At 38.1% G+C, this 16941-nt stretch overlaps 1 protein-coding gene across 2 annotated transcripts; it reads right to left on the reverse strand.

The window, feature by feature from the left end:
• On the reverse strand, positions 1–6185 carry LOC140230081 (cyclin-dependent kinases regulatory subunit-like). Of its 2 annotated transcripts, none has more exons than XM_072310289.1 (4): positions 6130–6185; positions 4292–4544; positions 2120–2247; positions 1–1528 (listed from the first exon to the last, which is right to left on the reverse strand). In XM_072310289.1, the coding sequence occupies exons 2-4, from the start codon at positions 4360–4362 to the stop codon at positions 1479–1481; spliced, it is 249 nt and encodes an 82-aa protein (XP_072166390.1). In that variant the 5' UTR covers positions 4363–4544; positions 6130–6185; the 3' UTR covers positions 1–1478. The 2 variants fall into 2 exon arrangements, with proteins under 2 accessions (XP_072166390.1, XP_072166391.1); XM_072310290.1 differs by lacking the exon at positions 6130–6185 and adding an exon at positions 5993–6080.
• Between the last annotated feature and the right edge of the window lie 10756 nt (positions 6186–16941).

The raw sequence follows: 16941 nt of genomic DNA on the forward strand, positions 1-16941 counted from the left end.
AACCTGATGTAAAACAGTCGAGTAAAAAGTTTCTTAAAAATCCAAGAACTCATATAAAAGGCAGAAAAATGTTACACACAGTCAAATTAAGAAACATAACAACTCATGAAACTTGACGATACAGAGTATAATTTGTTTTTTGTTTTTTTCCCCCACACATACTGTACCTCTGAAAAATTCAATGCATCTGGGCTCCGAAAAGATGTGGGCAATCATACTTTTTGCATCTCATTCTACATATCATGTATATATGGCTTTTTGAAGGGATGTATTATTTAAAAGAGCAAAAATCTGAGAATGCAGTTGGTGCCAAGCCGTTAGCTGGCCCTAGAAAGCAAGAAGCAAGCTGATGAACAGAAATACAGTAACAGTGAGGGTACAGAATGTTGACTTAAGAATGATATGTGATGACATGTTCTCATTGGATAGAGTGTAGCTACAGTAAATAGATCTCCTTTTACATTTAACTGCAACAGTAATAAGTGTCCATCCCTTTTCTTTGTTTCTTCACGCTGTGTAAAGCACATCCCTCAACTCAGCACACTGATTTGTTTATACTGAGCTGGTCAGAAACCTAAAGTTTTTGAAACTGATATAGTTATAGCATACACCATTCTAAAGTGGACGGTAAACTCCTTACAGGTGTCATGATTAAATACAGATGCCAACAAAGAAAGAGGGAACTGAATTACATTGTGTATTTTTTTTTAAAGTGATTTTGTGGTTCAACGTCAGATATGTGCTTTACTGCACATACAATTTGTATGGTAGTCATGGAAGCCACTTTACCGTATGGACAGAAGAGAGAATGCCATCCTTGACATTTGTCCTGCTCTGCTACAAACGGCGGCGGAGTATGCTGCCGTTTAGGGCTGGGCAGAACCAGGCAAAATCATGCCTTGATTGCAATAAATGGCCCTGGTACAGAAGCCATACGGACACCAAATCATCCAGTTCACCCAGTGCGGCTGACTTGCCTATTGGAAGCATGTACACTCAACACGTCATAGCATGAAGTCTTAGGTTTACTTGTGCACAGGAAAAACAAAGAGCTGGTAGTGGCTGCAGAAGATTACTACTTGGAATCCATCAGAATTTGGTTCCAGGGCTTGGAATCCTGGCTCCCTTTTCTATCGTGTCTGTTCACAAAGTCACCTTGGAGGTTTGAACATTAAAACTTGGCACATGAAATCCTCATCGGAGCCACTATCACACAGCCATTAGCATCATCAATGATGCGGAGTTCCAATGAAAACATTACAGCTCGTGACAACTGTGACATGATTGAAGGGACTGCGGTTTCCATGGCAATGGGTGGGTAATCATTAAACTTGATTACTCCAGTTCTTTATATCGCAAACGCAATTTCTTTTTTACATCTCACAACAACTGCAAAATCTGCTCCCAGTAATGAGGTCCAGCATTGCCCACCGTTCATACAATTTGCACAGATGTGTGTAGCAGCACTCTTGCTTGGGTTAATCTCTCGGTTTTGTCTTTTCCCTCCGGAAGAGCAGGATGTGGGGTTCTGGAGAGTGGGGAAACAACACATGAAGTCTCAACATCACATAAGTGCAGGCATTGAGTGAGTTTGTAAATTTGGCATGTGATTTGATGGGGTACATATGGTAAAGCTCACATTTGCAAACACATTGTTAAGAAATGGAATCAGAAGGAATTACATTATTTCTCCTCCTTCAACTAGTACTATCATTACCACATTACTATTTCTACTCATACTACCACTATCAGTATCACCACTGCTACCATCACCACCACCACTTCACTGTACTACTACAACTACTACTACTATTTTGTTTAACTGTTCATTATCATCAAGCACATCAGAAGCTTTTGCAGCGCAGAATATATACGTCTATAGGTTTTGCGCTGTATAAATTGATATATTATTATTATTACAATTATTATCATAACTACTACTACTACTGCTGTTGCTGCTACTACTACTACTACTACACTGTACTGCTACCACCACTACTACTACTACTACTACTACTACTACATTATACTACTACATGTTTACTACTACTACTACAACTACTACTAATTTGGGTAGTTTGGGTTGACTGTGTTGTGTTGGGCAGTTTCTCTCACTAACCTGGATTGTGTATCATGTAGTGGACCCAGCCTGGACTTTGCTGGACGCCCAGGTTCCTCCACTCTGTCTCGGTCATCAAGTGGACCTTGGGCACCTGCTTGACCATCTCGGTGGGGAGGACCACGTGTCTGGTGAGGGGAAGAAGGTCGCAAGCTGGCATCAGTGTCAAAACCTCTTTGAACCATTTTAAAGCCTTTTTCACATCACTCTAAATTGATCATGTTTTTGCTTTCATTGCGTAGTTTGACACATACTGCAAATCTTTGTTCAGCTGCTCTGACTATAAACAAGAAGAGTTTGAAAATCATAACTGCTCACAAATTGTTTTCGCTTTGCGTAATGGGATGAATAGGAGCTTTGCTATATACTTTTAACTTTACTGCTAGAGTTGCAGTCAGCATTAGAACCCTAAAAACCCTGAACATTAGTTTGCATTCAAACCCACTGTTGAGCAAATTGCAAAAGCAGTATTGAGAAGTTACATACTCAGGCCTACAGTTGACCCCTTGTCATGGAGCATTGTATCTTTTCACAGGTTGAATTTCCTTCAAGAAACAGTCATGGTTATTGTTGGTTGGTATGTTCTGAACAATATCCCAATTAAGCATAAGAGAAATGAATAATCAGACCAACATCAAAAACTTTATTCAATCAACTGCTTCAAACAAGGCAAGTGCCAAAATATGTATCACCATTCGCGTAGAAGAAATTAATGTTTTTCTAACTCCTAGAAGTTTATTGACTCCGCCTATGACCTCTGACCTTGTGGTGACCTTTAACTCCCCAAGGGACATTTACCAGCCAAGTTTGGTCACAAACGGACATATAATGGATCAAAAGTTATGAGCCATTTTAATCGAAACGCACCATAAAAACTTAACATTGGGTTCTAAAAGTTCGTTGACGCCTGTCTGTGACCTTTGACCTTGTGATGAACTTCAACTCCCCAAGGGACATCTACCATCCAAGTATGGTCACAAACGGACATACAGAGACTCCAACCCCAAGCACCTTCTAATCGGGAGATTCTCCCGCCTGAAACCCCTAGCAAACGGGAGACTCCAATTTGATGTGCGCGAAGCGCACATCACGAGCGCAAAGTGCGAAGTTCCTTGCGGCCGGGGTCCAGTTCTAGATGCTCTCTCGTGCTATCTCAGGCTTATTTTTCAACATGTAATGATATTAAGTAAAAATCATTTCAAACGGGAGACACAGAGCCAGGGCGGGAGAAATTGAATCTCAAGCGGGAGAACGGGAGATTTTGCAAAAATGGGCTTTCGGCGGGAGATCTCCCGTCGAAAACGGGAGAGTTGGAGTCTCTGGACATAGGGATCAAAATTTATGAGCCATATCATCAAAATGCGCCGTAAAAATTTAACATTGGGCCCTAAAACTTTTTGACCCCGTCTGTGACCTTTGACCTTGTGACCTTCAACTCCCTAAGGGACATCTATTATCCAAGTTTGGTCACAAACGGACTTATACATAAAAAGTTATGAGCCATATTCGAAACGCTCCATAAAAACTTACTGTAAAAGTGGATATTTTCGCGCGACTAATTTTTCACGCTAGGCCGGGTCAGAAGAGTTTCGCGTGTTTTTAATTCCGCGGAATCAAGACATCACGCACAGGAACGTATGGCAAGCAAAAATATTCGCATGTTTTTATTTTCGCGCTAGTTTCTGGTTGCGCGAAATGCGCGAAAATTTCAACACCGCGAAAATTTCCACTTTTACAGTAATTAACATTGGGCCCTAAAGTTCATTGACCCCTGCCTGTGACCTTTGACCTTGAGATGACCTTCATGTTTTATAAGATGTGTAACTTTGTATAACCACTCTTCCCTCCAAGTTTGATTAAAATTGAAGTCCTCAGTAGAGAGTTATTCAAGTTATTGTAGCGTTACAGATGGACGGACAATGGACGGAAGGATGGATGGACAGACGGACACTGACAGACACCGGAGGCGATCCCCTAGTCTCCCCACACCTCCGGTGGGCTCGACAAAAACCATTCGGCATACAAATGGTATAAAATAACAGTGGACCTTTTCCTTCCATTCTAAACCCTCTCCAAAAAATGTACACTTCTTGGAACTTTGAAGTAACGGTATTACCGTTGCTCCAGACAGGCAAAGAAAGATTTATAAAACTGTGGAAAATTTCTACCAACCTGTACTCAAAGAAGTCATCCTCGTACTTGTCCGAGTAGATGATCAATTTCTGCATGTTGGTGGTAGGCATGGTTGCTCCTTCTGTTGGACTGATCTGAAGAATGAGGCCAGGATATCTGGGCTGTATGTGCAGTCCTGAAGCAAAGCCCAAGGGGAAGGCACTGGAATGTGTGGACTTCACTGTCTGTTAAAACAACCCATTCCTCACCAGTAACCATGGAAACAAGATTACCGGTAGGCCCCTACTTTCACCTGGTATGAAAAATTAGGCAGGAATACGATTAAAAATAGATATTTGGTCAGTAGATCTATCAAGTTTAATCACATTCAAACACTACCAGCATCTGGTTGAAATTGACTTGTGACACAAATGGGGGAAGCTATGATGCAATGATCGAAAGCTTGTTATCACTTCACATAATTATACTGCCGTATTACTGGTGGTCAATTTTCCCCGAGTCGGGTTTAGCGGTTGTGCCAATCGACAGGCGCTGGACCAGTGGACAGGAAAATTTGTCTGTTTAAAGTGCATAGGAATTACACACAAGTGGCGACCATACCGTAATTGAGATCATAGTTTTTAGTGTTTGAGGAGTTTGCGGCCCAACGTTAGTATTTTTGATGGCTCTCTGGAGTCTTAAAATACTATAGGCCTATAAGGCTATATAGAACTAGACAGATATTTAATACTAGTGAGTAGGCGCCTCTGGCCTCAGTCAGCATGGTCAGTGTAGGCTAGACAGTCTACACCGCGTTTTTCATTTATTGGCAAATGGTGGGGTGTTATCAGTGGGGCAGGGGCGAGGGGGCAGACGTGTGGAAAATGACCATCAGTAAGTTTACTGTATATAACCAGGGAGGTGTTAGAAAAGGAGAGACAACTCTTCGTAATTCATGCAAACACATGTTTTTGTTCAAAGCGTTACAATGGGATGTCTACCATTCCACTATACGCTTTGAAGTCATGCTCTGCACCGCTCTAGTTGCAAGGCGGAGTTCGGAGACGAAGAACACATTTTATCTTTCGTTGAATTACAAGCTTTATTTCCCCGTAAAATTTTATTGGAAATGAAATACTCGAATTGATTAAGAGTAGTTTAGGAAAGAGTTCAATATTATAAACATGTATTTCTAGTTTCTTCGTAATGCGCAAATTGAAATGAAATGAAAATTAGGCCATATAAAAACCTAATATTTTTCTATAATGCGCACATTTCCACATGTTCGTTTTCTATCCTTTAATCTGGGATATTTTGATCTTTCAAATAAAGTACTCCGCTAAAGCGTGCGCCAGCGTGCTTTTGAACTAGCTATTTGCTGTTAAAATTGTCAGTTTTACACTGCATTTTGATTCGCTGCTCCAGTTCAAGGTACACAAATTCATTGTTGCCATCACATTGAAAGAGAGAGAGAGAGCGAAATGCAGTAGGGGCAAGTATTTCTAGATGTGAGAGCGCTAGTCCCGATTATTGATGCTCTCTTTTGTCAAAGCACCTGATTTCCACCTGTAGTTAAGCGCATAACTTCTCGGCGGTGCCGCGCATGACTTCAAAGGAGAGCAGGAGTTGTCTCTCCTTTTCTAACACCTCCCTGATATAACGTAGGCTATACAGCTACACTACAGAAGTCGAGATCCAGAACAAGTATTATAACATTGTTACAATGTCAGAACCCTACGGCCACGGTGATCAGATGCACACATTTAAAACGCGCCAAACAAGCGATGTTTTTCTTCTCGCCAAGTTAGTCTGTCTCCAAAAAATCATACACGTAACGCTCATGTTCAACATATCTACAAGACGAGAGATGAAAATCCTAATGTTAGACGGTACATTACCCGTTTGTTTATGTCTATCACAGCCGGCTGCCAACAACATAACCACCACAGCTTTTGCCCTTTAATTTTGCGCGCGCTGTGTATAGGGCAAAGGTAGGTAGCGAATATCCCGCGAACTCCGATCCCCGGCCGCCCATGAGCCGGCCGGCCATCGGGGGTGCGGTGCGAAGCCAGCCGGTGTCACAGTCGATCCGTTCCGGGTTCCGGGGGAACCGATATACTGGCTGAATCCAGTCGATTAGTTCCGCGGAACGAATATACCGCACAATAGGCAGTACGCAGAAACGTTCCGGAACCGCCGATCCTATCCGGGTTGTGCGCGTAGGCCTCATTAAAAACAAAATAATATCTGTTTATTGTGGATGCCTATACCAAAGCCAAAAATCTAAGACAGCTATTTCTTCATTTTTGAAATGATATCAAGGACAAACCTGTTTTTACGTTCTGATAATTTCCCTTTAAATGAATCATATTATAGCCTCGTACAAGTGGCGCGAAGAAATGAAATCACTGTAGGGCTTCCAATGTATAATAGCTAAGTAGCATGCACAAATACGTACGAGTCGATCATCTGGAGTCGTTGCACAGACAGTGTGCGATTAGCCTTTATTTATAGACAAAACTTCAAAGAACAGTTCAACGAAAGAGTATGATAATACTATAGTTATAGGTCCTACATTTATAAGAGACTGCTTGAAGTGGGAAGGAGGAGAGAGGGAGGTTTTGCTGGTAGGGTACAGCAAGGATTCATTCATTCATTCATTCATTTTTCATTTCCAACAAAAACATATAAATATATTACAAAAATTGAATACATTGCATAAATTTCATCATACAAAGTAAAGAATAAATTTACAGAAAACTTGTAGGTATAGGAAAATGCTGGAAATGGGGAGGAATGCTAAAATGCTAAAAAAGGATGAACATGTTGTTTTGTTTTTTTCGGTGAGCTTTGTTCTGATAAGAAAATTATTGTTCAGCTGTACTTCAAAACAAAAAAAGAATGTTGGTCTAGTAGTCTGCAAACAAATTGTTAATGTGTATGCAGGGGACTAAAATGGAGCTATGCATGTGGATTTCATTTCATTTATTTATTTTATTCTCATTTTTCTTTCAACAAAACATAACACAAAGTAAATCAAAAATGCAATCATAAGCAAACATACATTACAAAGTATGACATTCAATGGTAATTAACAAACTAATAAAGATATGCAGACATACTGGAATTACAAAGTTATGTTTGCAGGGTAAAAATGAGAACTACCCTGCATACACTTGTCGTCTCTTCTTCTCTTCTTCTCTGACCAGAAGCATTGCTTGTAGATTTTAGACCACTCTAAAATATCTTTGAAAATAATTATTATAATTACAAGTACGTAATTATGCATAATGCAAAAAATATAAGACAAAATGAAACAAACAACAGAGACACAACAACGTGACATGACTAAACTGAGGGGAATATACGAATGAAAGGATTACAGCAAAAACAAAATTAAAGGAAGAAGGAGAGAAAGAGAGAGAGAGATAATGCCTACACGCTGAACAGGATAAACGGAAGAGGAGATTTATTGATTGATTACTCAAATTGTCCACTCTGGAAATTTGTATACTTTGGATATCGAACAAAATTAACATCCAATACATTACAGGTACACCGCAATCAGACATGTCATAGAGTACAAAATGAAACTCACTCACATTAATATACAGTAACGTATGCACCATAATAACATAATACATTAACCCGAAATCAATGTGTGTGTATCAAACACACACGAGAAACATATATCCTACAAATCTACACCTCACTTTCATCATCACCAAATTTGAACTCAATTACTTCAACAGTATAAAGATAATCACTCAATATCACCATATACCCCAGATTTCATCAGAATTAATTCAGAGCTGTAGAAAAGTTCGCGACGTAAACTTTGCGACGAACCGCCCGACCGCCCGACCAACCACACACAATTCCTGTATACCTTCTTATACTCTTTGGATATGCGGGAGCATAATAATAATGATAATAATAAATACACCAAAAACTAATCATTACAACTTATCTAATTACTCTGGCATTATACGTGTGAATGGAATCTGGGACAAAAGCACTTCTAAAACGGGTACGCTTTGTGCGAGGAGGACAGAGTCTGATACTTAGTACCTGATCTGTTCAGGCAATAGTAACCGTACAGACGATGTGTTAAATCGGTCATTATCTTGTTTACCTTGACCATCATTCTTTCCACGTGTAAATCCTGTACCACTGGCAATTCCAACCCAATGATATTTTGCCACTTTCGCGGTCTATCGATTCTATAGCCTTGTCCTTTTGTGTAAGATTGCCATAAAAACAAATCAAGTTATACATGACAATAGATTGGATAAAGGAATTGTAGAAAAGAACCATCAGTGTTCTATCCAGCCTCAGTTTGCTCAATTATTGCCTGATGATTGAGGATGTATTTCGGACAGCAGCTGGTGACTGCCTGCAGCTGTGGAAAAATTATGGAAATGAAATGCCTAATTTCATTACTTTATAATGTGATTTTTTTTTTTCATTGCGTTAGGGTGTTACCGATGATGAATCTTTATTTGCTGTAACCTATTATAGATAATGAAAATGTTAAAAAGAGATATCCGAAGACTAAAAAACAATGGTAAGTTGTGATTATTAATCTTATTATTCCATTTGTTAAGTTAATTTCTGATAAGGTGCATTGATTCTTGCAGTGTCTAAACTTGGTCCCAAGTCCAATTTACCCATTGTCTAAAAAGAATGATTACTTAGCCATCCATGACCGTGTATGCATAAATATCATTTTGAAGAGGAGTATTATGGGTCTTTTATGGAATCTTTTATGGAAAACAATCTTTTATGGAAAACAATCTGTCTAACATAAGTTTACCTCAGATATTTCTTTTATTGTACCAATAACAGTGAGTCTATTCTCTTTCTCTCTCTCTCTTTTTTTTTATATCCGTTCCTATGCATTCATACCGGCATATGCACCAAATCAATCGCAATTTCAAACCAGGGAGCGTTGTATTGTTTTGTTATTGCATTTTCATCATGAAGTACAGTATGCTTGTGTCCACGATGGCGTGTGTTGTACCATAGTCTCATTTCCCCCTTTTTTGTTCTTTTTGTTCTTTTTCTTTCTTTTTTCTTTTTCTTCTTTTTTTTCCCCTTCCTAAGTTAATTTCATGTCAGTTGACATTGGTTTTTTTGACTTTGTGTACGTATTTTTTGAGGGTACCATACCCTACAAGCTTTGCTTTTTAAGTGGGACCCTCCATTTCCATTCTAATCTTTGTATTAGGTATATACCTTAGAAACGAAATTCTGTTGTTACTCGTGACCACTTGTACGTTTTCCTTAAAATTGTTATAAATTTGTTCTGTAAAAGTATTGTATATATATTTTTTTTTCGTTTATTCAATGGAAATGGAAATAAAATTGAAATTGAAATTGAAATTATATGGTTTTAAGATGTTGCTACTCACTTTGGTGTAAAGTTAACACAATCTTCACAAATTTAAAATCAAATCTTGTTGCGTGTTTTTTTTTATACGCACTGTATAAACAAAGAGACCCTAATTAAAGGATGGACCCACCTTATCTGCCCATCACTACACATGTATTTTCTTTTTTCAGTCCAAGCCGATTTTGTATAATGTACTTTCAATTTCTCTTAGAATCGTATGCTCTCTATTTCAAATGTGCTTTCTACATCTTGCAAAACGTTAAATTTTCAATCGCCCATCTCAACCAAAACTATACTGTATCTCTTTAGAATACCTTGCCTGTTTGAAGTAATCTCTGTGTATTGATAGACCGCCTCCCCAAAAGAGAAACATACACACACACACACACACACACACACACATTCATATGCACATGCACACGGACACAAGATATAATAAAGACAACTGAACACACAAAAACAAAATTCATCCCGTCATCTTTAGTTCTTACAACTGAAAAAATAATGAACCAAACGAACATGCATGTATGACGTTGGCGATTATATTGGTCGTTATATCGCACTAAAATGATTAGACTCTGTGCCCTGAAAATAGACATTAAAATGAAGGTGGACTATTTGAGCTCATAGTATGTTTAATATGAAGCTCCTTGTATTACAGTAGTTAACATGAAGCATGCCGAACATCCCAATTACAGTAACTCATTCGGTTATTCTGTTCAAATTATTCAAATCAGAGAGAGGTTGGCATGACCAACGTCACATCGTGCAGAACTCTACAGAGCAGAGTTCTGTGACTGTACCATGGCCACCATGACGACGATAGAGATAAGGGAGGGGGAAAAAGGAATCGCTTTGTAGTCCGGGTTTCAAATTGGCAACTTTGTTCGGTTGGCTGGTCAGAGAGATTTGGAGAAGTTCATTGGCTGTAGAGGGAGACTGGAAGAGTACATTTTACTGAAGGTGTGTTTCCATTACCACTTTGTATACATTGTATACGGAAGAGACACGGATCGAATCGGCGGCGGGGGATCGTATCGGCGGTGAGGCAAAAATCCCGCCGATTGGATCTGGGGGATCTGATATACCGGCCAAAGTCCGCCGATAAGTTCCGGCGGAACTTATCGACTGGCCGGAACGGATCGCCTGTGACACCGGCCCCGAGGTGAACACAGTTGAACACAGTTGAACACAGTTGTGCACGTGCAGCTAGCTGCCCAGGCCCTCTGCACGCAAAAAGCTTATAGCGCCCTCATTTGTTACCAGTCGTCCTTCAAGCCAAAGTGTGAACCATTGAAAAAAAAATAATAAAAAATTAACATTTGATTAATAAAGAGCTACTGAAGAGCATATACGACAGTAATACAAGCTATATAATATACTGAGTATAATACTCTTTGATAAACATGAACAAGCCTGTTGGATCCTATTGGGATAGCAACACATGCACTATTAGAGGGTAAGTTATGGCTCGGACCTGTGCATGAATGTAATTAACTATTATCAAGAGATGAGACCCCCCCCCCCCCCCCCTTGAGAAATACTTTATTGGTGAATAAAATAAAACAGAGAGTTTATACTGCAGTTTGTTGGAAAAACAGGTGCCAACTACACCCAAATATTTCGTAAACAATCATCTTTGATCACAATCCTGACATCCCTTTTAGCCTATGTGACATCTCTTGAGTAAACTACTTGTAATACTGTAGGTTTGCGGGCAAGAGCATAAATTAATTATGCAGGCAGCAACTTTACATAAAAAAAAAAACGACCTCTGCACCATTAAGGTTGTGTATGGAGAAAATAATATTGTAGTCAAATGAACGGAGTTATTGAAGACCAATTTTTTTGTTTGTTTGCTGTTGTTGTTGTCTTTTTTGCAAAGGAAGCAAGCTCCATTCTTATTTTCAACTTCAAGTGACAATTAAAGCTGCTAGAAAAAAGAAATATTAGCGATGGGCTCCTCTTTGATAACTTCAAGAATTCCTTGTATTATATGCATACGTTAATGTATGTTAACACTAGTGAGGTATATCTGGAACTGTTGCTATATACTTTATCTGAAAATGAACTTACTTTAAAAAAAATTACGCTTTTACCACATGTTGCCATGAAATACCCCAAAGTTTTTCGAACATCAGACATAAAACTAAGAAACTTGTTGAGATTAAAACTCTCACATTTTTGTTTCCAGAATATCATACAGGCCCGAATTCTCAAAGCTGGAATAAGTGAAGAGTTTGTTCGCAAAAACCGATAAGTCCATTTTTGAAGATTTTGAAGTATGGTCTCTGTCATAAAGTAAAAAAATAATACCTTTTAAATGATATATTGGTCACTACATATAAAGGTTATATTTTTGAAGTTATGGTCAAAAGAAGCAAAAATTTTCTTATTATTCTCTTTATTTTTCTTGACCTTTAATCGCAAATATGATCGGTTTTTGCGAACAAACTCTTCAACTATTCCGCGCCAGGAATAGTTATTCCGGGGAATAAGTTATTCCACCTTTGAGAATACCAAAAGTTATTCCGGGGAATAAATCGCGTCATTTTACGTCACGATAGAGGGCCTGATTTGCATAAGAGGTGTAATAAATCGGCGGAATAAGCGGTGTAATAAAGTTATTCCACCTTTGAGAATTCGGACCACAGAGTATACTTTCCACAAAACAGTGATATTGGCTGCAGCCTATGTAAATTTTGGCTGTATAACTCGGCATATCTTTACTTTGACCTCCATGCAATATCTTCGGCAACCATTTATATATAGGCCTACTTTGTGTTTATTAAGAAACAAATTAAGTGCAGTGATTATTGGGTAGGCCTATTAAGTCACATGCAAGACGGGCGTGTCTCCGTGATCGCAAAAATTATGATACTTTGCTGACTAAATGATTTGGAGAAGGAGGAGTTTGAAATCATTGCTAAATCAAAGACGAGATTATTGAGACGATGGCATTCTCTGGTTGAAGCGATTGTTACCTTCCCAATCCCATTAATGCCAATAAAATAGATTCGGTTGGGGTACTGCTGTTATATTTATTTCTCTTTGAGCCATAATTATAACTGGGGGACGTTAGTATGCCTAAAATATAGCTGATGCACTGAAATATAGCTTCAACGCAACTGACTCACTGCGTAACCCATTACCCATTATTTTCTTCTACACTGGAAGTCCCCCCCCCCCCCTGGTTATTGTTCCATTGCTTTACTCTACCCATGTGGAAATATTTGACAAAGATTATACAGCAGAAAGCCCCCAGGTTTTTATTCATTGCCTTTTTACCTTTAATGTGTTTGTTCATTGAAGTTTTTGCAAATATCTTCTGTTATTGTGTGTGTATGTGTGTATGTTCTTGTGTGTGTATGTGTACCTATGAACCTTTTTAATGCAAGCGTTTTTATACTGTCTACCTTTCTTGCAGCATTGTGCTGTTTTCAAGAGCCTACATGCAGATTGTCATGTTTAGATTTTGAAATAACATGAAAAATGTTGCCCAATGACTTTGAACTGGGTGTTGGCCTTGACGATGACTTAAATTCCACAGTAAGGGAATGTAATTATGTAAGTTGTGATGATTTTCAGGAAAAGCTTGCATGCAGCGAACCACATGAGAATTTTACTATGCTTCATATAAATGCTAGGAGCCTTGTTAAAAATCATGATAATTTGCAAGTGTTGCTTGAATGTTTACACCATGATTTTTCTTTCATTGGTGTCTCTGAAACTTGGTTTAAGACATCAACTGATGCTAATTTATTCAAGTTGCAAGGTTACTCCCTAATCAACAGCTGTAGACCTGATAGCATTGGTGGTGGTGTTGCCTTATATATTAAAGACTCCATCGATTATAAGCTACGGTGTGATTTGTCTGGTAGTAAACCTGGTTATGAGTCAATTTTTATTGAAGTTGATGATAAGGATAAGCATATTGTAGTTGGGTGTATTTATAGGGCTCCAAGAAGTGATATTGAATCATTTTGTGATAATATTGAAGAGCATATGCAAACGTTATCTAGGGAGAACAAGTTTGTTTATGTTATGGGTGACTTCAATATCAATCTGCTAAATTCTGATTATGATGATAGTGTGAAGGGGTTCGTGGATCTTATGTATTCACATAATATGTTCCATCTCATCACTAAACCTACTCGCATTACTGACACCTCTGCTACCCTGATTGATAATTTTTTCACAAATTGTATTCAAAATAATGTTGAGAGTGGTCTTATATTTTCAGACCTATCTGATCATTTGCCTATTTATTGTATAGACAAAGGAAAAGTAAGCATATCAAATGGTGAAAGAAGTATAAAAACTAAGCACGCAGTCAATGCTGAGAACATATCTATTTTCAAACAGAAGCTTTTAGAAGTTGACTGGCATGACCTATATAGCTTAACTAGTGCAAATGATTCATACGATTATTTTATTAATGTATTTGGTGATGTGTATGACAAATGCTTTCCTGTTGTTGAATCATGTGCCAAGAAGGGATGTAAGAAACCCTGGATCACACATAGTTTGCTTAGGTCCATTAGGAAGAAGCATAAGCTCTATAAATTATTCATTAAACATCCAACCTGGATAAATAAGAAGAATTATGTTGATTACAAGAATGAATTGACAAATGTTGTGCGCTTTTCAAAGCAAAAATATTTTAGAAATCTATTCCATGATATAAAAGGGGATATCAAAAAAACATGGTTCCATATAAACAAATTGATCGGAAAGGGGAAATGTCACAACCTTCCCTCAGAAATGTATAATGGTGATATTTCATTAAGTACAAATACGCAAAAGGCTGAACATTTCAATCAGTATTTTGCAGGAATTGCTGCTAAGATAAGTGAAAAGATCCCAAGTACATCCAATACTTTTCAGGATTATTTGAAACCTACAAAAAACAGCAAATCTTTATTTTTGAAGCCCACTACTGCATCTGAAATAATAATGCTAGCTTTATCACTGAAATCCTCTAAGTCATCAGGTTCTGATAATATAGCTCCTAGGGTTGTCAAAGAGTGTATCCATAGCATTGCTGTCCCATTGTGTGACATACTTAATAAATCTCTGTCGCAAGGAATAGTTCCAGACAAGATGAAAATTGCCAAAGTAGTTCCTGTGTATAAGAAAAGTGATAACAGAAACATTGAAAACTACAGACCCATTGCCTTGCTGCCTGTATTTTCTAAATTGTTAGAAAAGATTGTATGCTCAAGAGTAAATAATTATTTAGCTGTAGAAGGCATTTTGATCCCCGAGCAATTTGGTTTTCGCAAATATTCTTCTACCAGTATGGGTGTATTGCATTTAACTAACATTATTGCTCATGCACTTGATGAAGGGAAATTTTGTCTAGGCATTTTCTTAGATTTGTCCAAGGCGTTTGACACCATTGACCACCACATTCTTATCTGCAAACTTAAATCTTATGGTATTCGTGGAGTTCCTTTAGACTGGTTCAAAAGCTATCTGCAAAACCGAATGCAGTTTGTGGTTGTCAATGGGACCAAATCGCTTTCCACCCACATTGATTGTGGAGTGCCTCAAGGCTCAGTGTTAGGCCCACTATTATTTCTTATCTATATCAATGATATCATCAGTGCTACATCATTGTTTACTTACTCACTGTTTGCTGATGATACAAGTCTTCTGTCCTCCCACAAGGATGCGTACAGTTTAATATCTTCAGCAAATGAAGAACTTAACAAACTTTATCGTTGGTTTTGTTGTAATAAATTGTCACTTAATCTTCAGAAGACACAATGTGTTATTTTCAGAACAAGGAATAAGAGGATACCTGTAAACACCCCTTCTCTCATTATTGGTGGACATCAGGTAGCTACAAGCGAAAATGTATTATTCCTTGGTATTACTATCAATGAATTTCTGTCATGGAAGCAACACATACTAAATGTATGTTCCAAAGCTTCTCGGGGTGTTGGTGTGATGCATAAGCTAAAATTTATTGTTCCTAAAAGTGTCTTGACTACACTGTATAATAGCATCATAATGCCTCACTTGATGTATTGTAATGTTGCCTGGGGTAATACTTATAACAGCCATCTTCATAAATTGTTTATTGTACAAAAGAGAGCTATCAGGCTAATAACAAGCTCACACTTTACTAGGCCAAGTGCCCCCCAGTTCTTACAACTGTGTTGTTTACCTCTAAACGAGTTAGTGTGTTTTAACTCATTGGCATTCATGTACAAGCTTCACATGTCCAGTTCTCCCTCCTTATTTCTAGATTTGTTCGTCAAAAACTCAGTTGTTCATTCCCATAATACACGACAGAAAAACCTTCTGCATCTACCTCGTGTAGCTACCAGTATTGCCCTAAATTCTTTTTATGTGTCTTGCATAAAAGAATGGAACATGTTGCCCTCAGATGTTAAAGATAGTACCACTTTTTCCAGATTTAAAGTGTTGGCTCGGAAGAATTTGCTTCATCGATATTCTCAGTCTCATTGATGCTGCTCCTTTTAAATTCTACATACATGACTTCATCTCATCGCTTTCCATTTGAGTAACATAGTCTAATGCCAATTATGTTTTGCTTTAAAATTCCATAGGTAGTGTGTGTGTGTGTGTGTGTGTGTGTGTGTGTGAGGGATTGAGGAATTCCACTAGAATTATTCTATGGCTTTAATGTTTGTATATAGTAGTGAGTTGTTATATTACATGGTTACAGGTTCTTATTATACAAGCTTGCTTTTCTAAGACCCCTCCACTTTACATCTATATGCATCTACATGCATTGTCAATTTATATTCAATTCTGCAAATTGTTTTAATCACATATTCAACAATGTATTCCTTGTTACATATTATTGTTCTTATGTAATTTTTGTATTGTGGAAACTTTTAATAAACTTGAACTTGAACTTGAGTATATCAAAGGAAATATAGGGGCGGGCCTGCATGGGAATGGTCAAAATAGCTTGGGCTTTGTAGGGTTAAAGCAGCTTTTTTTTTTTCTTGTTCAACTGACATCTGACCTTGCGTTCTCATATTTTGTGTTTGTTTTACTTAATTCATTTCACGGCTTTGTGTGTTTTAGTTATATACTTTTGATACAACTTTGACACAATGGTGTGGAATTCAGAATGCCCCTTCGCAGTGGCTGGGCGTTGGGCTTGCCCAGGCCGGCCTTGCACTCGATAGAAATTGTCGCGTGCATTCTAATTTCGCAAATTCGCGAAAGCCAAAGTGCGCTGACAATGTGCGAAAACTTCATGGCTTCAATTCGCAAAAAAATTCATGCCGCGAATATTTCTTGCATTACACCCATTCATCAACATAAGCAC

The sequence above is a fragment of the Diadema setosum genome, chromosome 6 (assembly GCF_964275005.1).
Source record: "Diadema setosum chromosome 6, eeDiaSeto1, whole genome shotgun sequence".
Classification (NCBI taxonomy): domain Eukaryota; kingdom Metazoa; phylum Echinodermata; class Echinoidea; order Diadematoida; family Diadematidae; genus Diadema; species Diadema setosum.

What these genes read in the sequence shown, in the direction of transcription:
- LOC140230081 (XM_072310289.1), bottom strand. Translation starts at nt 4,362, where the DNA reads ATGCCTACCACCAACATGCAGAAATTGATCATCTACTCGGACAAGTAC. An exon ending in GATGACTTCTTTGAGTACAG is followed by an intron (nt 2,248 to 4,291) that starts GTTGGTAGAAAT and finishes TCCCCTCACCAG; the next exon opens with ACACGTGGTCCTCCCCACCG. An exon ending in CTACATGATACACAATCCAG is followed by an intron (nt 1,529 to 2,119) that starts GTTAGTGAGAGA and finishes CCCACTCTCCAG; the next exon opens with AACCCCACATCCTGCTCTTC.